This window comes from Oryzias melastigma, linkage group LG13 (assembly GCF_002922805.2).
Source record: "Oryzias melastigma strain HK-1 linkage group LG13, ASM292280v2, whole genome shotgun sequence".
NCBI lineage: Eukaryota > Metazoa > Chordata > Actinopteri > Beloniformes > Adrianichthyidae > Oryzias > Oryzias melastigma.
The window spans coordinates 30,152,355-30,177,682 of NC_050524.1; the positions used below are offsets into that span (position 1 = coordinate 30,152,355).

Here is a 25,328-nt window from a genome sequence, read left to right on the forward strand (position 1 = left end):
AAAAAAAAATTGTCATGGGGGACTTTAGAAAGGATAACTCTGACTACATTATGTGGTGAAATGCAACATGTGACACATTTAAACCTATGGTATGACTGAGTGTAGTGGAAAGTCAATCTGACTTAGAAAAAACATAAGACAGAATGTGAAAGCCACATTTCCACTGATCAGTAGGGATGAGATTTAGGTCAGAATGCCTTGTTTTGGAATGACCTGGCTTGGATTTACACTGCACTGAGCCAGTCCAGTAAAAGTCTATTTAGCCATTTAGTCAAGGCAATGTCTTCATTTTCAATTCAAAAATAATCTCAGCATTTATTGGAACATTTCAGTAAACTGGAATAAAAGTAAAAAAAAATATTGTTTTCCAGTAACAGCTAATTATTTTACAGCCTTTTACAGTTTTTTGTAGATATTTATCTCAAATGATAGTTGTCCTTTTGCTTAGTATTTGTTTATTTGTTTGTAGATGCAGTGAAACCCTTTCACAATTGTTACTTATATGGATGCTGACCTGTACACATCCATTGACTGTATATAAGTACTGGACTGACCTCCTCCCTCATGTTACAAACAGGAAGTACCACTGCCTCCGAGATGCCAAAATCCCATAGACTTTTATAGAAAGTCATTTTATTTGTCAGAATAACCATTCTTGCTTTGGTACTTTTTTTTTAATTTTTTTTTTACAAAGAACAATTTCTTAGTAATCCTACCTTTTTTCATGATATTATTTCTTTAACTCGAGTTATTCATTTTATAAACTGCCCAATCAGATGTCTCGATAAAAGGTCCCCCACCTCAAACTTAAGAAATGTTTCATATTCTTCTGAGCCTGTTTTTGGTGGCATGGATGTGGTCTTCCAACTCCTGATTAGTGAGAGTGGTTGCCATGGGAACATTGACTCAGACCAACTTGAACCAATCACTGCCTACTGACGTCCTCTGGCTCCAGTGCGAAGGAATGGCAACTGAATTGATTTGGTCGGAGCCGGAAGTGACTAATTTTTAAATAGTTGATGTCACACTCACTCTGTCCAGTTCTCTTACTAGAGTCAATGGGTGCATCAGAGGAAAGGTCAGGCTGTGATCCTATTTGAAGGAAAAGCTGCTTTTATTCTTAAAATAAAATCCCAGGCCCCCAAAGCATTACATTTAAATTACACATTGTGCCGGATGACCAAAAAATGTTCAAGGATAATTTTTAGTTGTTTGAAAAGTGTTCCCAGTGGTCTTTTAATTATGCTTGTTTTCTAAAAGAAAGTTTTAAAAAAAGGTGTTTTTTGGACATAGTTTCTGCAGAGCAGTAGAAAATTCATTAGAAATTTGCATCTGAGTTGTGGGGGGACAGTGGTCCGCTGGGGTTTGGAGACTGTTTCATCTGTTCCTATTTGAACAAAGAAATATTAAAAAATGAAACTCTAAGCATAATTTTTTAAAATATATTTATCCATCATCAGGAAAACGCCACAAGAACATGTTAAAAACACCAAAAATAAAAATTGAGTATTTTGAAAGTCAAATTAGCTGAGCATCATTGGTCTTGTTTTGGGTCTTTTTTGACTGTAGTGTGAAAAGAACTCCACTATCTTTCTTGTACTCTGATGTCTTTTGACATTCAGTGCTGTAATAGTACTGTGACAACACCATTAGTTAGTTTCAGTGACTCACCAACCCATCAGTCAATAGCTGTCTGAGGGTTTCCTTCTATTACGATTGGCTGCTAAGTGAAATATGGACCAGACTGAGTCAAATTCCATTTTCATGTAAATACGCTTTTGTAACATCAATTTACCTTCAAGTAATAGTTCGTCAAAATCACAGAGTGAGTCATTGTGTCATTAATATCGCTTTTCCTTCTGATTTGAGCGCTAACTGGCAATCACCGGAGTCTGGCTCTGCACCCCTGGAAACGTCCTTTTAAGTCCCGGGTGAAGATTTTTTAGCTGTGATCAATTTCATGGACGATTGAACTGAATCTCAGACATGTCAAAGGTCACTTGGTGACCTCTGGAAGATGTTACCATGAGTCTGTGCAACTTTAAAACACAAAATCAACAAAAACAATCTAAAAGGCAACAGAAGGCTGCATAAGAAGGGACACTAGAAATACTGCAAAACAAATAGCGAAAGTACGCATAATACTATGTAAGATAGGTACTAACAGTGACCAGGACGGGTCAAACGTGAGCAGTGTTTTATGTATTCAAAATGGATAAGATGCCGTATCCTCTGTCAGAGGTCTGACAGGCTTTTGATTTGTGTTTGTTATAACTGTCTCCCATAACTGGACAATTCTATCCAAGAGTCAAGCCAGTTAAATCATTTATGTGTCTCAGGCCGTAGTCATAAGTCCTCTTTTGGTTAGATACTGGATGTCTGCAGGAAAAAACGACCTGCAGGTCATTTTAAAGTCGTAGAGTGCTCAGTGAGCCCGTGGGGCAAAAATGTTCATGCATATTTTTTTTCTACTGTCTTGTGCAAGCAAAAGGTTGTAGTGAACACTTAGCCCTTGTGCTCTTCTATGGGCTCCATACGACCCGACCCTTACATTAATGTGTGGTCCCTCCCATGACAAAAGTGGACAGGATTTCATGTCTTCCACAGACACTAGTGAAGATTAAAAAATCCTTGATAAGAAAAAGTTCAGCATGCTGTCTTGTGGGGTTCAGATGACCCCATTTTTAATGTAAACATGTCTAGGATATCACAAGGGTTAATGCTACATTCACACGGAGCTTGGAAACGTGCGTTTGAGCAATCTCATCCAATGGAAAGTCGATGTAAACACGTGTATGTCAGGCTTCCACGTTCAAAACTCTTGCATCATTATGCAACTTTTTAAGTCCGATTGCAGTCTCCATGTGCAGACATTGTGGCAACTGAACACTTGCTCATAGCCAGTTGAACGTTGGCCAATCAGGAACTCAGATTCAGTAGCGACGTAAGGATCATCTTCCCTTTCATTCACGGAAGTGCTAACCTTTAGAAATTTGATAATGGAGGAGAAATTAATAATTGAGGTTTGTGCCTGGCTGCAATTATAGACAAATGTTCGATAAATTTGTCCAGTAGACATAGAAAATGGACCAGAAACATAGACAGTGGACTTCAGTGCTTCAAGCCCTGTCAATGTCACGCCCCCAAGACCTATATACCCTACCATGATTGGTTGGTTCGTCAGCTCCGCACACAGCAGGGTAAAAGTGCCATTTATACAAAACTTGCGAAATTAAACTTTCATATTAAAGTGGGGGCTGCAAAATATTGTCTTGGGGGCCACAAATGGCCCGCGGGCCTCCAGTTTGAGACCCCTGATCTAAATACTTCAAGTTAAAACCGTGACAGCTGTTTTTCCAATTTAAGGTTCCAGAAGCTTGAATTTAAATGCATTTCGAATTTGAAGATTGTAATCGTATCTGGTGAAAACCATGAAAAGGGGAACTGGAAAAGCCTTGGCAAAGTAGTCAGAAGGTCAAAAAGCTTGGTACACTCCGAGCCAGTCACAGAGCGTTCTGAGATTATGACATATGACGACACTAAGAATAAACACGATGTGCCTCCTTTCTGAGGGTAAATACAGATGAGTAAACGGCTTTACTCACAAGGAATCTGTACAGAGAGTGAATGGAAAAACTGGGTTTGTCCATAGAAAAAGTGTTGTTTGCATCAGTGATTGTTTCCAGAACATCCCATCTTTGGTGGAGGAACACAGATTGTGAACACGCCTGGTACCGACAATTTGAAATCATTTTAGGAATGCTCTGGCAGAATAATTGAATCTTTCACTCACATGCCCGCTCACTGCTGACCACACAACCACGAATCGACAGAGAAATAAACCCAAACCGGGTCTTTCTGAATTGGTCTTTAAGATGCGCCGCATGCACAAAGCTGGGAAAGAAACATGAATACACAAACAAATCATATTCGGAGCCAGAGATTAAGGAGCTATGGATGACAGTGATGCGCAGACAGTGGTAGAAACATTCAGATAGAAGCAGCAGATCTCATGCTGTTCTGCCTAATGGAGGGCACATATACAGTATGTGTCTGTCAGCTCAGATTCAGAGGGAGAGGAATGAACAAAAGACAGGCAAGAAGCCTGACTGCAAGCTTTTGTGTTTGCTTCCGGTTCGTGTTCTTCGTGAGAAAAAAAAATGAACATTGTTAAGAATTAAAGAAAAAAGATATGGTGCCCCTTCACCTGTAATGCAGTGGGTGATGATTCACTTTCCTATCATTCATGATGAAAATAATAACAATAAAGACAACAGCCTTGAAATTTGAAGTTAGAAAGGATGCAGATGATCTCTAACACTCAAGGAAAACCACTTTAGACACAGAGGATGGATGATGTGGTGACCCAGACACAGTGGCAACAACAGAACATTTGAATGGGAGGGCTTCTGGGTCTTGTTGCAGTCCAGACATAATTGTCCAGTTATCAGTTGTTGCAAGGCAATAAACCACTGCAGCAAAATCACCTGCACAACGGCCAAGTCCACCAGACAGGGTTACAATCTGAGATGATCATCTCAGAATGATGGTCACCCGTGGAAGCTCAGATGTGAGATGTGTTTTTTTAGGTTGGTAGTGCTTCTGTTGCTTCTTAGTTTAACCAGTTACTGCTTTGTTCATACCAGGAATGTGATGCACATTTTAGCCCGCAGTGTTCACACTGGACCGTCACTACCCGATACTAGCGTATGTACTCCCGGTTGGAAGAGTTTTGGTGTGAAATGTGGAAGTTGCACAAATCTCGTCAATCTTGCTCCAGGCTTTTTCTTTCACAGCTCTATTCTGATATATGACAGACTTAGTGTCATTTCACTCCTAGTCAAACCACAAAGAACAATTTATCTTCACGACCACTTCTGTTAATTAAAAAGGATGTCATCCATTCGTCCCACCAAGTCCTTGATTGGTCAAAGCTGAACTGGTTTATCTTTCAATGGCTGCACGTTTAGAACGTAGAGCCCAAAAATACAGTATGGGCAAACACAGGTGGGCCAACATGGTACCCGTGGAAAAACGCACCTGGGGCCCACCAAATCAGCCCAAAGGTAAACCATATGAGGCCCACATTGAAATATTTACTGGGCAGGGGTGTCCAAACTTTCTTGCTCAAAGGGCGAAAATCTAAATGGGATCCCGGTCCACAGGCCAAATAAAAACAGCAGACTAGGATTTTAATGAGAGAGCTGGTCTTTTGACTTTATTCGTTTGCCACTGCCGTTGTTGCTCCATCTTGGCTGGCTGAAAAAGGTTACTAAAGCCATTGGAAGTGACCTGAAGGCTCCTGGGAATTTCCAACACAAAAAGCCCAGATCTGACTCACTTGGGGGTCGTTTCACACATAGTAACAGGGAAAGAAAGTGCTGACAGCACCACCCAGAGGTTGAAAGTATATTACAGCCATAGAGTTTTGGAACATCATAGAGAATCAATGGTAAACAGGTAAGGGGTTTAAACTAAACACTCCATTGCTTCTGCACCCATGACTTGGCGGGCCAAAAAATAACCTTTAGTTAGCCAAATTTGACCCGCGGGCCCCACTTTGGGGACCATGGTGTAAACACTTTACCACTGTAAAAAGTCACAAATCAACAGCTGATTTGTGACTTCAGAATCTGCAGGAATTAAGTCAACTGTATCAACGGATGAAGAGCTACGATATTCAAAAGGATGTCAACACTGGAGCTAAATGGTTAAACGGTCACTGAAAGAAGTAAAAGTTTGACCCAGACTTTCTTTGCATCTGAACTACACTATGGACGCTCACTGAGGTCGAATGAACTTATCAGCATTTGCAAACTGTGTTACCGTCTATTTTGGTCTGAGCTATTAAAACAAGTGCATTTGGGACTCCTCATGTAATGTTTAAAGGCACACACACCATGCCATCACAATTACACAATCTCCAATGATCTTCTCAGGTTCCACTTAACTGTACATCTAAAGTTAGCTAAGGCAGACAGGTCTGCTGAAGGGGGAGGAAGGGACATTAGCAGGCTGGACCCTGTCGACCTCATGCGCCGTTTGCTACCAGGTGGATTGTTCTCAGGGGTCTAATTCCCCCGCACACAGTACTACTAGCAGTAAGGTGATCTGGCTCCAGAGCGCTGGGCAGGGAAAATCCCACTTTGCATGTGTATGTTGAGTGAAAGTCTATCAGGAAATAACGTCCTTTCACATGCAAATATCTACCTTTATAGAAGCTCTTGAAAAAGAAGCCGTTACTCATTAATAATACTTGTTTTTTTTTTGTGGAATTTTCTCCTACCAGGATGCAGTTGTCAACCCTCAGATGCAGTCTTGTTCTAACACAGTGCATCAACAAGTGCTGACTGCACAATGTGTTCAGTATGAAAACAAATTGGGAGGTCTAGACATGAAGAGCTATAAAGAGAGTTGGATGCTGGAAGGCTCTTTTGTTTGTTCATGTCCATCTCTTTTTACTGGTCTGTTTTGTCCTCTCATTCTCACTTTTGGGCACTCCGGGCAAACCTCTGTTCACTCACACTCCTCACTACCTTGTTCCCTCTTCCCCATGTGTTTTTCTTTCCACTGACCCAGATACAAACACAAGAGCGGTCAACGAGGCAGACTCACTCAAAACACTCCAGATCTCTCCAAAGAAATGGACCTACAACTAAACTGCAAATGCAAGAATCAGTGAACCATTAAAGGATTAAAGTGCCCCCATTTCTCTGAAGTTACGTATTAGAGGACATAACAAGCCAGGAAAGTTTTTCCTGACACTGAGGACAGGATGCTTGTCCCTGGCGTTTTCTCCCAGCATGCACCTCTCATCCGAAGAAACCTCGGCACAAACTTTACCCACCCTTCGCTCTCCTCTCTTTCCCTCTCCCTTTCCTTGGCTTTGCGGGACTTGTGCAGGAGTCCAATCAGGATCACAGCTGCCCGGATGCCGGCCTTTTTGTTGTGGTAGCGTCCTCTGGACTGAGACATGCCGGCAGCGTCGGCTGGTGCCAAGGAAACTATTTGGGCGACAGCTGTTCCAAGGTTGGGCTTTCTTGGGCGTTTGCTGGATTGAACAGCTGAGAGTTCTTAGCCGGCACAAACCCCCCTTCCTCCCCACTCAATGACAGCCTCTTGACCAGCAAACTGTCCCTTTCAGGAGAAATCCAAAAGTTGTCCTGACAGGATGAATCGGTTAGTAGTAATTCCAGAGGTCCAAGTGGGGTACTCCAGCTCAAGGTGAACTATCTGCCCTCTTTGTTCCTGCAGTGAATGTGCACATGACTGCACCACAACGCTTCATGGTCCCTGATGAAAGGATGAAGAGGAGCAGCCTCACGGACACTGTAGCTCTGCATCTCTCTGTCTGCCAGCCTCTGTCTTCCCGCCTCTCCCTCCTTTTCTCAACATGCTCTGCTTCCTCTCCCTCTGTGCCTCTTGCTGCTGCTGCTAGCTCCCTCCTCCTCGTCTTCATAGCCACTCCTTTCCGCCATCCGATAGGTGCAGGGAGCACAAGACGCCTCCCCTTACTCCTCTCACTCCTCTGTCCCCTTCGTTTTTCTATCTTGATGTCCTTGTTTCTACTTTAATAATTTGACATTAATCTGTTTGGCCTTGTTCTATCTGCTTGCCTTGGTGATTTCATTTCCAGGCAAAAACACACACGCTAACACCTTTCCCACCTCCCCACGTGTGCTCACACACTCACACAAGGTGTGAAATTTCAATTCAAGCCGACTTATCATCTGATTGCCTGCTCTGCCTTTTTCAAGGACAAGAAAGCTGAAATGCTGCCCATGTAAGAAACAGAAACATAAAATGCATCATGTCAAATTTATCTTGATGTCTGCCACTTTGATATTTTTGTTAACTTCTGCATGCTTCTTGAGCCCTGCTTTTGTTACTGGTCCTGTTCAGCATGTGCAGGTTTTCCCTCCCAGTTGTCAGTAAATAGAGCAAAGGCAGTCACCATCACAGAGCATATTGATCTGGAGTGTTCCGTCTCCGTCTCTGCTCACCTGTTTGCTTCTGCTTTCAGATCCATCAACTGTTAGCAGGCCAGTTTGTTTGCTTTTAATGTTATCCTAACCTGTTAGCTCCACACTTGTTTTTCTTGTAGCTTCTTTTTATATGGCAATAAAAAGGTTACTAACATTGCTGTGCAAAGAATAAAATCAATGGATCAGGCGATTATCGATTTTTCCACAGATGTACCTAAAAGCCTTAACTATTTTTAAAAAAACAAAAAAACATGTAGTCCCTTAGCTAGGGATTAACTATGGCTCTGTTGTCAAAGCGATTTTGAGAGGCACACCATCGAATTGTTAGTCTGTTTTTTACGACTTCCAAACACAGATGTTATAAGTACTGTGAATAAGCTAACACAGCCAACATGTTGTGGTATTGGATGTCAAAGGTATTCTGAATAAGCTAACGTGGCTAACATGAGGGCAGTATTGGCTGTTACAAGTATTGTAAATATGCTAACATGGTTAACATGTCGCGGTGTTGGATGTTATGGGTATTGAAAATATGCGACCTTGCTAACGTTGCGGTGTTGGGTATTACAGGTATTATGAATAAGCCAACCCAGTTAACATACGGTGTTGGATGTTACAGGTATTGTGAATATGTTAACGTGGCGTATTGGTGTTGGATGTTACAGATATTGCGAATATGCTGATGCGACTAAAGTGTAGTTGAGTTGGATGTTTAAGAATATGTTAACACGGCTAACATGTAGCGGTGATGAATGTTACAGATATTGTGAGTAAGGTAACGCAGCTAACATGTTGTGGTGTTGCATGTTACAGGTATTATGAATAAGCTAACGTGGCTAACATGTAGCAGTGTTGGATGTTATGAGTATTGTGAATAAGCTAATGCAGTTAACATGTAGTGGTGTCGGATGTTACAGGTATTGTGGATATGTTTACATGGCTAACATGTAGCGCTCCTAGATGTTACAGATAATGTAAATATTCTAATGCGGCAAAACTGTACCGGGATTGAAAGTGTTGGTTATTGTAAATATGCTAATTAGGCCAACATGTAGCGGGGCTGGATGTTTCAGGTAGTGAGAATATGCTAATGCAGCTAACATGTAGTGGTGTTGGGTTTTACAATGTATTGTGAATATGCTAATGTGGCTAACATGTAGCGGTGTTTGACGAAACAGATATTTTGAATATGCTAACCCGGCTAACATGTAGCAGTGTTTTAAAGTTATAGGTATTGTGAAGAAGCTAAGGTGGGTAATATGTATTGGTGTTGGATGTCACAGGTACTGTGAATATGCTAACGTGGCTAATGTGTAGCCTGATATAAACATGCTGCAGAATTATGAACTATAAAATTAGTTAATGAAGTCTGACTGACTGACGGATTTATCTGTGACTCTTTGTTGTCACTTAATACACTTAATACAGTTTTCACACCATTTTTGGGCTTTATTTCCTAAACCTGCGACCATTTAACGCTTGTTAAAAGTTTAACCAGGTCAGACTTTGACTAATCAGGGATTTGGATGTATGGGTGGCGTCTCCTTTAATTCATGGAAGTGTCAACTGTTAGAAAATTGATTGTGGAGGAGAAATGAATTAATGCTGTTTGTACCTTCTTGCTAGATTTTTATGACATCAAGGGTATAATGTATCAGAATAGAGATGTGAAAGAAAAAGCCTGCAGCGAGATTAGGAAGCTTTTTACCACTTTTACATTTTGCACCAAGCCTCTTACAACTGTCGGTGTTGAACGTGCCAATGTTGAGTAGTAATACTCCATTGTGAACATTGTGGGCTAACTGCAAGTTCAAGAATGTTCCCAAAGAAGCGCCTGGTGTGACCATAGCATTATTGTTCTGTCCGCCTTATATATGACATCATTTTGGAAATAGACCATTCATTGCCGGTGCGCCCTATAATGTGGAAAATACTGTAAATATAGCACTAAAAGCCAACGTGTCTTCTTTTTTGGCTAAACTAAATGAGTTGAGTAGCTTTTTTTTAATGTGAAGCAAGCAGCTGTGCATTTGCAGAGGATAGGATGTGTTCCTATTGCTGTCATGTAGAAACTGGGTTTGAACTAGCCTTCAGGGTGCAAAAAAGAGGATTCAAGGCTGAGCATGTCTCATTTATTCCGATGTGCTTGGCCCTTCATGAAGCTGTAGAGAACTGTCGTGTCGGGCTATTTTTCCTTCGTACTAGTGCTCCCCAACTTTATTCAGGCAGCGGTTTAATGTTAGACATTAGTTTCACGGACCGGACCGGGCTGTATGAGGCTCAAATGGGTGATTGATTTTTATTGCCTCCAGTTTCACTCAACTTTTGAGGGTAAAGTTTGTCTTCATCCTCTTGTAAAATTTTTGCTTTAAACTTTATTTGTACACCAGATTTCATGAAGGGACCATTACATTTTTCTTAACCCTTTTAACACCAGAGCTCCAGTGTTTGTGCTCTTTAATTTACTGTAACTTTTTAACCATTAACACGATCAACGGAATTCCAGTAGATTCTGAGGGAAAAAAGCAGCTCGACCAACTTAGGTTTAAAATGTTTTTAAAACAATTTTTAAACAACTTTATTAAGGCTTTTAAAACCACAAAGATACATTTTATTTGTTATGAAGACTAGAAGAAATCCCTTTGTAAGCATATAGATTTTTACAAAGTATTTTAAATTTTCTATTTAAACTGCTTGAGAAAAAGACAAGCACACATTAGATTGCTTTTCGTGGGTTTTGACTCTTTTCATTTAGCCTATCAGGTGCGTGTGCAGACTGAAATGTCATGTTGAATGCTTGTAGGTATTAGAGGTGATGGAGGAGGGAAGCAGATGGATGTGTAATGTGATGAACCAGCTTACATGGTGACATTTGGATTGTATTCAGCAAAGGACAGTTCATTTTTCACATCTTTTTTTTTTTTGTCTTTGTACTCAAAGAAACAGCAGATGTAAAAAAAAAGGGTTTGGAATGAAACCATCTGTGCTTGTTATGTGTGCAGCACCCCGAATGAACGTCGTATTTTGTACACCTCATTAAACGCATTGATTATGCTTCTCTGATGATTTTATACTTTTTGTTTTTCTGTATTATGACAAAAAACATCAGAAGGTACAAATGAGGGTCACTTTTCTTCAAAGATAAAACTTTGCAGACAAGGACAAAGACACAAAGCTGCGCGTGAGGCTTCAAAAGGGCTGACGCAGCAGAAAAGCTGTGATTCATGATGCACATTTGGTGGAACCTGTCGGGGTGACATTGCACAACCATAATAAAAAGGTGAAAGTTGTTCACCAGCTATAATGGAGCGGCTTTGGCGCTTGTACAGAGGATAATTACAACAAAAATGGATCATTCAGGACAAGACACAAAGAAATCTCAACAGATGAGACGCCTCGGTTTTTCTCTGACAACACCCAGCGCATAAATTAATTTCAAAAAAAAAAAAAAAAAGAACCCAGCAGCAATAAATGCAGCTATTAAATAAAAGATGATAGCCTTCTCTGTGTATGATCAGCGCCATGGAAACCAGACAGCTGCCAGAGGACGGGCCTGAATAAACCCCAGAGCTCCATCGTCCTGACAGCCACACACGGCACGCCTTGAAGGTTTACCCTCGGCGGCTCTTTTCCCACAGCCGTCGGTGCAGGACATTAAACTCACAGTCAGTCACCTGAGCATTTCAACCCCTCCTTCCCATGTGGGGGGGCCAAACAAACAAGCTCGCAGCAGTCGTCAGCGATTCCCTGCAGACAGATGGTTACCAACTAATAAAAGCATTAATGTGCATGCACACAAACACTGGCATGGAGGGAGGAGGAACCGAATTTAAAGTTTAACAAGAATAAAAGGAAAAACACGCTGAAACAAGACAACCCAACAGAAACGGAAACCACAGTGAAATACGAAAAAGCAATAGAATGCCCACGAGAGGATCAGGCCAAACCAGCAGAAAACACAGACATGAATACACTCAGCACTAATCAGCAGAAGCAGAAACGGCTGGATGATTATCAAATCCTCCAGACCACCACACTTAAAAATCACCTGAAGACAACAAACACAGTAAACAGAAAGAACACTAAATCAGAAGGATAATACCAAGAAGAATCAACACTCCTTCTTTGAACAGTACGCACTGATAGACCCTAAATAAACACACCAGTAAAGCTGTGTTCACCACCTGATTCATGCGGCAGAGACGGACAGTTTCAGTGTTAAATCAGTGGTACAGACGCAATCTAAGGTCCTGTGGCGCAATTTCAGCCGTGATTAGACCGGTGCAGTTTCAGCTGTGTGATTTCAGCAATGCGATTTGAGCGGTCCAATTTTAGGGGTACAAGTTCAGCAGCGCGATTTCCGGTGTTGATTTTAGTGGCGTGATTTCAGCCGTGCAATTTGTCCGGTATGATTTAAGCGGCATGATTTCAGCTGTGCTACTTTAGTGACGTGATTTCAGCTGTGTGATTTGACTGGTGCGATTCCAGTGGCATGATTTTAGATGTGTGATTTGAGCGGTAAGATTTCAGCTTTGGGATTTCATCTCTGCGATTTTAGCGGTATGATTTTAGGATTTTTGTGGTACTATTTCAGCATCGTGATTTCAGCTTTGCGATTTGAGCGGTATAATTTCAGCGGCGCGATTTCAGCTGTGCGATTAGAGTGGTAGGATTTCAGCAGCACGATTTCAACGACGCATTTTCAACTGTGCGATTAGAGTGTTATGATTTCAGCTCTGCGATTTCAGCTCTATGATTTCAGCTATGCGATTAGAGTAGTACGATTTCAGAAGCGCAATTTCAGCTGTGCGATTTGACCAGTACAATTTCAGCTGTGCGATTTGACCAGTACAATTTTAGCTGTGTGATTTAAACGGTGCGACACCAATATAAGCGTGGGGTCATCTGGAACCCCGTAAGAGCACAAGGGTTAACCCAGAGTATCCCTTTCGGGGCAACAGGCTTTCTGGAGGCTACTGTTGGGCAAAAGCAGCTGCACTCTGAACAGTCATTGCAGGGCCCATGGGCTGTAGCGATCGCGATCACTATGCCAGCCTCCAGGAGGCGAGCTGGCGGCCAGACAAAAACTTGATTATATTTTTTTATATTTTCATCTAGAAAATAAAAAATCAAAACAAACATGATCTCTTAACATCATCTGTGTCTTCATTGTAAATGAGATGAACACAGACACCGCTTCATGTAGCAATCAGGCTGAAAACATCTGGCGGTAGCTCCTCCCACGTGTCCCAATGTGTTAATGAGTGTCAAGCTTAATAAATACCTGATTATTCTGTTTTTAGACAAATCTGTAAAAAACCTGAGTTGGTTTCTAGGACATAGTTTCTCCAGAGCGGCAGGAGTTTAATAGAAATTCCCCTCTGAGTTGTGGGCGGGACTGTTGGCCAATCCCCTCCGATTTCTTGAGAGCCCGGAGCTTGTGGCCTGCCCAACGTATTTTCTACATCACAAATACGCTCCTTTATAAACTGCGTTTTCCTGTCTTCTCCTGATTCACAACCGTTTAAATAAAGAAACACTCAGAAAAGCAATTTTAAGCTGAATTTTTCTTTACAAATGTTCTCTGCACCAGAAAAAGCTCAAAAGTACATTATAAAACATCATTTTCACCAGAGTGGGTATTCAAACTTCTGCTTAGTATGCGAGTGATGCCAGCACAATACCTAATGTACTCCTTTTTCTCAGTGTCTTCCTTTCTCTGTGTTCAAACACTGGTTACACACTTGCTTGAAGCACAGCCCTTCCTGTCACTTCACAGCTACTAAAGTGTCTGGCAAACACGCAGATGCCAAGCTGTCAACACAACCTCCCCACACGACCTGCTTGTTCCCTGACAGCGCCCGCGCACAAATTACACGGTCCGCCCACAAACGTCTTTAATGGATTACATTGTAGTAATCATTTCAACAGGTCTGTCCGTCTTCTTCCCGCGGCCCTCTCCACACACTCACATCCACACTCAGGCCAAATGCTTGACTGAGCAACAGAATTGCTGCAGCGGAATATCACCGAATGACCTTCACAGCTCCTGCAGAGTAAGCACTCCACCCCCAAAATACACAAGCACAAATGAGAGATCCCTGTTTTCTGTGTTCTCCAGCGGATGTAATGCTGCAGATGCGTATCTTCACATTTTCAGCAGGGCCATCCAATTACCATCACTGGTCAAGGCACAAAGAACTACAGGCTGTCTGCAGCGAAGCAGAGGAGCCTTAAATGGAAATGACAAAAATCCCAGTTTATCTCTGAAATGCTGTGTTTTCATAGAAACGAAAATATGACCCCCAAGAGAAGAAGTTAAAAAAGGAAAAAAATGTATCTCTTATCAGGACAAACATTTTGAGGTGAACGACGACTAAGATGCAGCTGGTTATTTTAACCCGAGGGAACAGAAAAGGTGTTTTTTCAGAGGTTTTTAAGTTATTTGACTTTTAACAATAAAAATATCTAAATTAAAAAATGAAAAGTTATTAATCCTAGTTATATAGGATTACCAGTTATAATGCAAATGTGAATGATGTAAGCTGAATGTAGCTGCTAAAGCCAATAGCTAAAATTGTTGAAGCTGAAAGCTTGCTAAAAATACTAGCTAAATGCCATTTTAGGCAAAAGAAACTGTCTAATTTTGCCAAAACAGCTTGCATGATGCTAACATATTAACTAATTTCTAAATTTTCCTAAAGAACTAGAAAAAATTTCATTTTTTTGCCAAAACGGCTAGTATAATGCTAACATATTAGCAAATATCTAAAATTGCTTAAAGAACTAGAAAAATGTCTATTTTAGCCAGAACAGCAAACAAAATGCTAACATATTAGCAAAACTCAAAATTTTTACTAAGAAATAACTTGTAAAAATTCAAAATTACAAAAACAACAAGCATGGGTGAATTTGTAACACCTTCTTAATCTTTCCACACTGAAAACATTAGAATAAACCTTAGAATAAACTAATCATTGTACCACATGGCTGACTCCACCCCAAAGACGAAATTTGTAAATCCAGTTGGAGGGGTGGGCTGGAGAACAGGACTGTTATCATTACTGGAGCTCCAGATCATGACGTGGGACTTCTAAAATGATGAAGGACATAAATGGTTTGACCAATCACGACATTCAACTGTAATACCTCAATTCAACCTGTAGGAGGCAGCAAACAGACAGCCTTGACTATATTTTCAAGAATTAAACAAGTTTTTTTTTTTATTTGTCAAAAATGTTCCCAAAACCAACAAGCAGCACCCCTAAAGCCCCATTTATAGAGCCAAAAAAGCTGAATTAGGGTTTAGTTACACTTTAAGGATTCTAATTATTTTTTTTTATTTGAAAAGGTGTAGATAACCAAGCAAAATTGACATTAAAACATTCATTTTGCTGTAATTTCAAAAGTCTTTTTCAATTCTTTGTCAGAATGTGATTATTTTTTCCCAAGTTTTAAGGTTGGGTGTTATTGTAAATAAGCTAACGTGGCTAATGTGGCTAACGTGTCGAGCTGTGTTACTTTTACCCGTTATTAACAAGGTTGGGAGTTGTCACAGTAGCATTTGTTCTACTGGTATCAGTCTGTCTCTTTAGCAAGTTATAAACAAGTATAGGAGTTACAGGTATCGCGGCTAACACTCAGAATAATATAATACCTGCCTATTTTTTAAAGTAATTATTGCACACTTTCAATTAATCCTACAAACTTCATTTCACTGCTCAAATATCACTCTGTTTGTCTACTTTATGATATACTTTAATTAAATTGGTGATTCAAACAACCAATGATTTATGAAACCTTGAAAATGATCAGGGGTGCCCAAACTTTTGCATACGACTGTAATTAAAAGACTGCAGGAACACTTTTACAATGGATCAAAAAAGGATCGGAGTTGAACTTTAACTCAATCCGAATCAGTGACAAAAGTCATTGATGAGACTTGAACCAGGTGTGCTGTGATGGGCAGGACAACACAAAATAACTCAACACAAAACATGACTAAATAAGAACAAGTCAGCCAAAACAAGTGGAATTCCTCTAAAATACATGATGACATTTACTCAGTGACTCAGAACTGTTACTGTTCTCGCTATGTCTGCCTCCACAGCTGTTAATGAACACTTTTGTTTCAGTTTGGGTGACATTTACATGCACATTTGCTGTAAACACACAAAAACGTTCTTCTGCCATTTCCTAATAGTTGGACAGTCAAATATTCGTAGATGAAATGGAATTTTTTCACCATGAAGGACGTCTGCTTCACCTCTATAAAAACATGTGCATACACATTTATTCATCCATTTGAAAAAAAAAGTGCAGAAAGATGCTGCTTATTTATTATGACTGGATAGTGTTACTTTCTTTAATAAAGGTTTAAAAGATAAAAAAAAAATCAATCAGAACTAGAAAACTTGCATTACCTGTGATAATGCGGTGTGAATGCTTTTTGCTGAAAGTAGTTGCTGAAGATGCTGAAGCTTTTTGCAGAAAATGGTGATGCAATTTAATTTAATTGCTGAAGGGATTTCCTGAAAATGCAAAAATTATTTGCAAAATGTTAAATTTACTAAAAGACTGGAAATTTTGTTAAAGAGCCATGAAAGAGCGCTGACGTTGGCCTACATTTCAGAAACATTTCTGGTAAACTTGCTTAAAAATCCCTAATACATGTCAATTTTGTAAAAATATTTAGTATGTTGCTTAAATATCAGCTAAACTCCAAATTAGCCTAAAAAACCTTAGTAAATACCAAATTAGCCAAAAAAGCTAGCTTGTTGCTTATCTACTCTCTAAAATAGCCTAAAATTCCTCTGTAAACTAAATTAGTCGAACCCTCCAGTAGATTACAAATTAGTCAAAAACATAAGCATGTTGCTCAAATATTAGGTAAATTCCAATTTTTTTGAAAATTACTAAGAGATTGAAACATAGCTCATGAATATATTTAGAGACTTGTTGCTAATCTACTTAAAATTTTGGAATTTGAAGACTTTCTCATTCATTTCCTATGAGGTATATTTTGCTTATTAAAAATATATATATATAAAGTTTATGAATACCAGAAATACAAGCAGAAATGTCCTGAACAAGCTGAATGTTTTCCTACCAAGATAGCTGAAATTGCTGAAAGCATGATTGAGTTTTTATGTGCAGAAAAACATATGGAAATGATCAGGAGGATCACAATTAAATGAATGTATTTTGGTAGATTTTCTTAACTATAAAATCTTCATTCTGATCTAGGAGATTTAGTGAGCTGCAGAACTGTGTGTGCATGAAGCTATTCAATGCGTCCTTCCAAATGCAAATACACAGAATGAAAGACGTTGTGGATCTGATGGGTTGTACCATAGTGACAATGATCTCGTGTTATTTCCTATTCTAAACCAGCCTTAGTCAAGGAGAGTGTTGGCTTTTTGTAGGGAAGATGTTTTGTATTGACAGTCTAAAGATTCAACTCAAACCTGGAGAGATCCTCACGCTGTTTCTTGCAGAAAACAAAAGCTTCTCATGTTCTTATCAGCTTCAAAGTTTCGTTTGCTGAAATATTCTTTTCAGTTTTAGTGAACATTACATTTATCATCGTTGAGTTTATGTATTTTCCGACCCACTTTCATCTACTTTAAGTCAGTTGAAGTACTGCTAAAGGGACAAAGACGTATTGTGTTCTTCCGTTTCAAAGCTTTTGTACCTTTTTGTGTTTGATCAAACCTTCTTTCTCATCTCCTAAAAACTGTGATGAACGCATAGATAGTTCTCCAACAATTTCATAGTAAAATATTCTTCCTTTTTTATCTCAGTTGTGCAGGTTTAGAAGGTGTGTGGTTTTCAATTTTCACAGAAAGAGGGTCTTCTTCTATTTTCTGCAGGCTCTGTGCTTGCTACCATCTGCCCAACATCTCTTTGAAACGTATCTCATTAAAACTTAGTGAAAAAAATCTAATAAAAAATGTATAAATGTGTTATCTGTTAGGAACAACAAAACAATGAAACGATAACAATTCTGGCTTCCTTTTCACTTTTTAAAATCCTTCAGGTAACATCAGAGATTATGAATTTAGAGAATATTTGTATGTGGTTTTAATTATTGTTTTTTAATGATTTTAATATGGTGCAAATTATTCCACAAAAAGCAAGTTTTTAATAACTTTAAATGTATAAATATAACCACATTTCTTTTGTCTGCAGAGGACAATTTTCTTGTGTTCAGGATTATATTCCACACATTTTAAATTATATTTACAACACAAATCCTGTTAATCAAACAACAGACTAATGCATTATTATTAATCAAATAAAAATTGAGATGAAAATTGACCAATCAACTGAAGTACTAATAGATCTGCTTTTATTCTGAAAATGTCAAAGCCGTTTTCCCATCAAAAACACACTTATCTTTAAAAAAAAACATTTTTTTTCTTTGAAAGCTCTGACTATATAAAAATAAAGTATTTATGAGTGAACTGGCTTTAGGATTCTTCCCGATAAGCGTTAGTCGAACAGGAAGTGATGATCCAACTGCAGAATAACTGGGAAAGTGGGCGGGGCTAAGAAGCTGAACGATCTAGACGATTTAGCAAATTTTATTTCTTCCACCTTGTCATTTCTTACAGAATTTTCTTTTAGGCTGTTTTGGATTTAGGCTAACATTTACATGTTAGCTGTTTTGGCTAAATATAGGCTTTTTTCACTTTTTTAGGCTATTTTGAAATTTAGCTATTATTTTAGCTACATGCTAGCTTTTTAACTAACCAAGTTTTTTTTTTTTAGGCTAATTTGCCATTTAGCTAATATTTTAGCTGGCTATCAACTTCAGCTTTTTCAGCTATTAGCTTCAGCGTTTTTAGCTATCAATTTCAGCATCTTCAGCGGCCAAATTCATCTTACAGCATTTACGCTGGCATTATTGCAGGGAATTCAATATATCTAGTTCATAATTATGTCAAAAAGTTACGGTTTTCAAGTTTTAAAATGCTGTATTAGAGTGTTCAATAAATGTTTATCATGTTCGGCCCGCGACCTAAGGTGTGTTTTGGATTTTGGCCCCAAGTGTAATTAAGTTTGACACTCCTGACAAAGACAAAAAAAAAATAAGCTTAAAACTGTGTGAGTATTTCTCCATTTCGGAGCAGACAAACAAAATTCTGTTTGAAAAACGCTTAGCTGTGAAGCTACAATCAGCAAGCCTCAAGTTTCCTGCTCTGTTGCATCCTGATGCATCCTCTTGCAGACAAATAGATCCATGAACGTCTTTGTTTCTTTATCTGAGCTGGAATCTGGATCAGAACTGTTGTTGCACCAGAGATGTTTGGTTAGGAGTGTAACCAAAGGGATGATGGGAAATAAGGACAGGCTTACTCTGCTGTAACAGTTCCACCTCCAGTGTCTATTTCTAATGAATTTCTAATGAACTACAGTTGTTCTGCAGAAAATATGTCCTAGAAATGTTGGTTAAAAGAAGCATAATCATAATTTATAAAACAGCTGAGAACACTTTTACGACAGATAAAAGATGATCGGAGTGGATATCAAACAGGGAGGCATTGAGTGGCAATTTTAGTCTTCAATATGACTCGGCCTTGGATTTGAACTCACTATTTTAAGGCAGGCACTCTCTCACAAGGTCAGTCTAGCACACTTACTCTTCTTCTAGTTAGTTTTTCCTGATGAATGGGGTTCTGCACAAAAACATTACTTCATTCAATTTCTCCTTTGACTTTTGACCTCCTAAACTCAAAGGAGGATAAATCTCTGTGTTCTTTTCTGTCCTCCTAAGCATCAGTTCAGGGCAGCGTTTCCTGTAAACTAGCCGGATCCTCCACTGAAGACACAGAGTGAATCATCAAACTGCTCGATGAAGAATCTTTCCCAGAACAGCTGTTTTAACAGCTTCCCGAATCACCGTCGTGTACTATCAGCCGCAAAACAAAACGCGGAAGTCAACAGATTATTCATTTAAGATAAGTTTATGGCAGCACACTACAGAGTGAGTTATGGCTCCACACACTAAACCCACAAGCATTTCACACATAGAGGGACTTTTCTCACACATTTAAAAGACAATTCAGCTTCATTCAGCTGAATATATCATGTTAGGTGACATGGGAAGCTCAACAGTGAACACTTCACACTATTGGGAAATAAACGACAATTTCAATGTGAAATCAGACAATCATAAGAACAGCTCTGGTGTTTGCAGCACTTGAAAGGACGAGAATCTGTATCCGCTTTGATATGATTTTAATTCAATAATTGCCCCCTCTAACGCAGACCGCTGTTAAGCAGAGGTGCAAAGACAAACGTGGAGCTGCCTCCTCGCTTGAAAACATGTCACACACTCAGGAAATTGTGTCAAGCAAAGAAAGAGAGGGGCATTGGGGGCTCTTTTTAATGAAAATTCTGTTTGGTTTAGAAAAAAAACCCTTTAAGCCAGAAAGTCTTAAATGTCTTGAAGGATAGTGTTTTGCTTATTATTAGGAAACCAGATGCCTGACGCGGCAGCACCTATAGCTGACCCTGGCACAAACACAGAGGGTTTAGACTGGGGGTGGGGGCATTTCCAGCTTCCAATGAGGTGTTTTGTTTTCTTTCCCTCTTTTAATTTTTTCTCCTTATGATCGTGATACTTTAAAGCCTGTGGTATTTAAACTGTGAAAATCCATCCAAAGCTTGCAAGACGAAAAGAAAATATGGATATTTTACCTATTATAATAAAAGGCAGAAAATTAAGTAACTATTATAATAAGTGATTGAGTAATATTTTTTTTTCCTTACAGGAATAATTTAACATTATTTCAATTATATTATATATATGTGTGTGTGTGTGTATATGTATTATTTTTTGACCAATATATCATATATATATATATATATATATATATATATATATATATATATATATATATACATATAATTTTATTTTTTTCCGTAATTTATTTGAATACACTTCATATAATATTTTAAATAAACTCAGTCTGAGATAAGCATTGGTAACTAGTAAGCATTCATTCATTCATTCATCTTCCAGACCGCTTCTTCCCTGTCGGGGTCGCGGGGGTGCCGGAGCCTATCCCGGCTACTGATGGGCGAAGGCGGGGTACACCCTGGACAGGTCTCCAGTCTGTCACAGGGCCTCAATCACACACACATCCACTCTCACATTCACACCTAGGGACAATTTAGAGTCACCAATTAACCTAAGAAGCATGTTTTTGGACGGTGGGAGGAAGCCGGAGTCCCCGGTGAAAACCCACGCATGCACGGGGAGAACATGCAAACTCCACACAGAAAGGTCCCAGCCGGGATTTGAACCGGGGCCTTCTCGCTGTGAGGCAAGAGCGCTAACCACTGCACCACCGTGCAGCCCAACTAGTAAGCAAAACAGCTAAAAAATAAAATACTCAAATTCTTTATCATTTGATTTTAATTTTTATTTAATAGAATTACGGGGAAAAAACAGTACAGATATATTAACTTTGCACAATGTAAATATTTTAATTAACTCATAACTACCTATTTATAAATTGTTATTTGAAGATAATAAAAATATGACATTATGTTTAGGTTTCACTTTTTTAGGTTGTACATTGTTGTTAAAAATGAGACTTGAAACATACTGTTCAAAGGCTGAATCTGAGGTACAGGTAAAGACTTCTGGTTGTGTTTCCCTCTGGGGGTCATCTGTGCAGAGGTGCAGAAGTTTCCATTTAGATGTAAGAAATGACTTTTTGTTTTAGCGTGAGTTTCTTAAAGTTATTAAGTGTTTTGTATTTTCCCAAGTGCTAGCAGCTATGCGCTAACGTAGCTGACCGGCGACTATTTGATGACACCATTCAGTGGGAGTAACGTCTGAACTATTTTTCCATAACTCAGCGTTTGGAGGGCTCATTATATTGGTATGGAGAAGCAGTTGGGGTAGGGGAAGAATTTGGATTCTCTGAAAAAACCCTATAAAACTAGCAAAACAAATTTTAAATAAATAGATTATTTTAGAGAGAAGAGGCAGAGATAAATGGATGTGTGCAATTATAAAGTGGAATCATGAAATCATTGGAGCGTTTGTCCAAGTGTGCACAATGTCTGCACTTTCCTTTCTGACTATGACAACATAACACGGGTATTATGACCTGACAGCCTGGAACGTCTATGACAACTGTGTTCACTCCAGAGCAGTGAATATAACGTCTGTGCTTATTTGTTTATTTTTTTATTTATTTTTGAAGGGCATATTACTTACCAGATGCACTTATTTTTGCCAGCATTTCATTTTTACCATCTTTATCTGAAAACATCAAACCAACAAAAACCCATCTGGCTTTGACTAATTTATTTAAAAATAAAACACAAAAACATTTTCAGCCATCACCTATGGTTTATAACTCACTGAAAATATCAAGATCTGAGATTCTTTTGATTAGGGAAAAACTTTGTGACATGAAGGAAGACAGTCTTTTCTGTGTTTTTACTCATGTGTTGTAAATAATCTAATAAACACAACCACAGCACAAATGATGACCTTCAGGTCTCAATTTTATCTTAACTTCACAGAAACTTGCATGTTTTTGTCCAATTTAACTTTTAAATTACTGTATTTTCTTCAGTATTCATCCCACAGTCATATAGGGCGCTCCATCAATGAAATGGTGGATTTTTAAAATTATGTTTAGGTACACCGAATGATGAGGTGCAATAGACGAGACAGAAGAGTCAGAGATAAGTCTGTCAGTTAGAATTTATTATCTGCTTTTATAATAACTCTAGTTTCTAGAGCTTGTTTGTGACACGCTACACATTATCTGCGTTAGGCATAGACACTTTAGAAGCATTAGCCAAATTTAGCCACGTTAGCTTATTTGTAAAACTTGTTAATCCCTGTCTCTCTTACAACATGTAAGTTTCACTGATATTTCTGAAACATTGTTACTGTAAATATGCAAACTCCAAATCTAGTTATGAACAAGAAAAGAAAACAGTCAGACACTGCCACGTGTTAGCAGCTTTAGCTTATTTACAACAACAACCAAACCTGTTTGCTACACATGAGAAGAACAAACTGATAAGCAGTTAAAACTACTACAATTATGCTCTCAGCCTTGTTAGAAGAAAGGAAAAAACAATGCTGTATGACGCCGCTACATGTTAGCAGTATTAGCTTATTTACAATAACAAACAACTTTGTTTGCTACATGTAAAAATATCCAGACTGACAGGCAGCTAAAACAACTGTTACTAGGCTAACTCTCATCTTTCTTAGAAAAATGTAAACAAATAAAATAAAAAAAGTATGCCACCGCTACATGTTAACAGCATTACCTTATTTACAATAACAACTGACCTTTTTGCTCCATGTAAAAAAAAAGACTGATAGAACAAAAAGAACTGCAACTACACTAACTCTCAGCCTTGTTATAAAAGTGTAAAAAAAAACAAGACAAAAACACTATATGACGCTGCTACATGTTAGCAGCATTAGCTTATTTACAATGACAAACAATCTTGTTTGCTACACCTAAAAAAATCCAGATTGATAGGCAGCTAAAACAACTGCAATTACGCTAACTCCAAACCTTGTTAGAATGAAAAAAAATACAGTACGACACCGGTACATGTCAGCAGCATTAGCTTAATTACAATAACAAACAAACTTGTTTGATACGTAAAAAATCTAATACAGCTAAAGCAACTGCAACTACACTGACCTTGTTAAGAAAACGTAAAGAAAAAAAAAACACAAAAAAAACAAGTAGGCTATGACATCGCTACATGTATTTACAATACCCAAACTTGATTTTGATTCAAAAAAAGGACTAGCGTTTAGACGTTTTGACCTCTCAAAATCTGTTTGACATCAGTAAACAGAATAAATCCCTAGGAGGTGCTCCAGATTATAAGGCTTTTTTCACAAAGAAATAAGGCTGCATGTTCTAAAAAATACAGTGGTTATTATTCCTTTTTTTAGTTTAAGAATAAAGCAAAAGAAAAAAAGTAAGCAATATGTGGCTGGATTCCAATTCCTAATCCAACAGTTGATGTTTTTGTCAGTGTATCAGCTTGACATCACAGCCTCCAAAATTGTGAGAATTGATTAAAATGTCACATTTGGTTCCAAGTCCATTCAGATGTCTTCAGAAAAGAGTGGACTGAAACTCTGCACCCTGCTGCATATTAAGCTCCAGACAAGCACTGTGAAACATGCACTGTGAAACATGCACTCATCTACGTGTCTGTCCCTCCCCAAGACTGATTCTCTTTTGTGTTAGAAGTGAGCTGCATTTATGCCAGCTTGCTCTTCTCATCCACCTTTCTCCCCCTCCTTTTGTGTCTCTTATCTGCCTCCATTCTCTCAGTCTCCTCCTCCTGTGTCTCAGCGGACATTGTTAATACCCTGGCACACTTTCAACCACAAATGATGATCCAAGGAACCACAGTCTGCTTTCTGATATGTGTATATCAAGGACTGCCATTTGAATTTGTTTCTCTTGCTCTGTTTCTGTTTTTTTATGTTTTTAATACAGACGATTAACTTTGATGCACAGTGAGACCCTTCATACCCACTTTGTCTCTGATGGAACAGCTCAGTGCATGAGAGACAGAGGAGTGTAAGCATGTGTTTCAGTGGCTGTGCTTGAAGCCCACACAGTCAGGGCCCTTGCTGAGTCAACCGCACCAAACACCATGTGTTTATGAAGAGGCGACAGATGGAGATGGAAGAGAAGAGGGAAAGAGACAAGTAGGAGAGGCATGGATAATGACGGTCAACATTTGAGCACAGGTAGACCAAGGCCTTATAGCTACATTCACCTTCAGTAACATTCAAACAACCACTTTCTTTGAAAAGAAATTATATATATATATATATGTATGTTTGTATACAGACTACAGTCTGTTAGATACAAATACATATATACATATATATATATATATATATATATATATATGTATATGTATAGAAAAAGCCTCATGCAAGATTCCCACGTCTTCGATATTTCACACCAAGCTCCCTCCAACTGTAGGTGGCGAACGTGCGTTTATGGTGTTCCTGAAAGTGTGTCACAGAGTAAAATTAGGTTCACACTGGACGCAGGGTGAAGCGGAGTGCACATAACATCCGCTCTCTCCTGCAATTCACACCAGACATGCATTTTTCTGCGACGGTTAACAGGCGCTTCTGCTAGAGCTTTTTTTGTTTTTGCCATCATGGATAAGTTCATATCCTTAAAATTATTACCCAATGTTACTGCTAAGAAGAAGTAAGTTAGTAGGCCTACACTTCTTTAATATATCTGTTGTTGAGGCACACAGAGAGAAGCGTGCGTATATGTTGTGATTGTTTATTTTAAT

General features: G+C 38.8%; 1 protein-coding gene across 5 annotated transcripts in view; it reads right to left on the bottom strand.

The window, feature by feature from the left end:
* The window catches only part of rap1gap2a (RAP1 GTPase activating protein 2a), a 149,164-nt gene that overhangs the window by 59,165 nt on the left and 64,671 nt on the right, over positions 1 to 25,328 (bottom strand). The window contains exon 1 of one of the 5 annotated variants that reach the window (XM_024276479.2): positions 6,848 to 7,460. The exons of the other annotated variants lie outside the window; for them this stretch is intronic. Coding sequence (XP_024132247.1) covers positions 6,848 to 6,975 — 128 coding nt within the window. The 5' untranslated portion in view covers positions 6,976 to 7,460. Of the gene's footprint in view, positions 1 to 6,847; positions 7,461 to 25,328 lie in introns of those variants that run through there. 5 annotated transcript variants of the gene reach the window in all.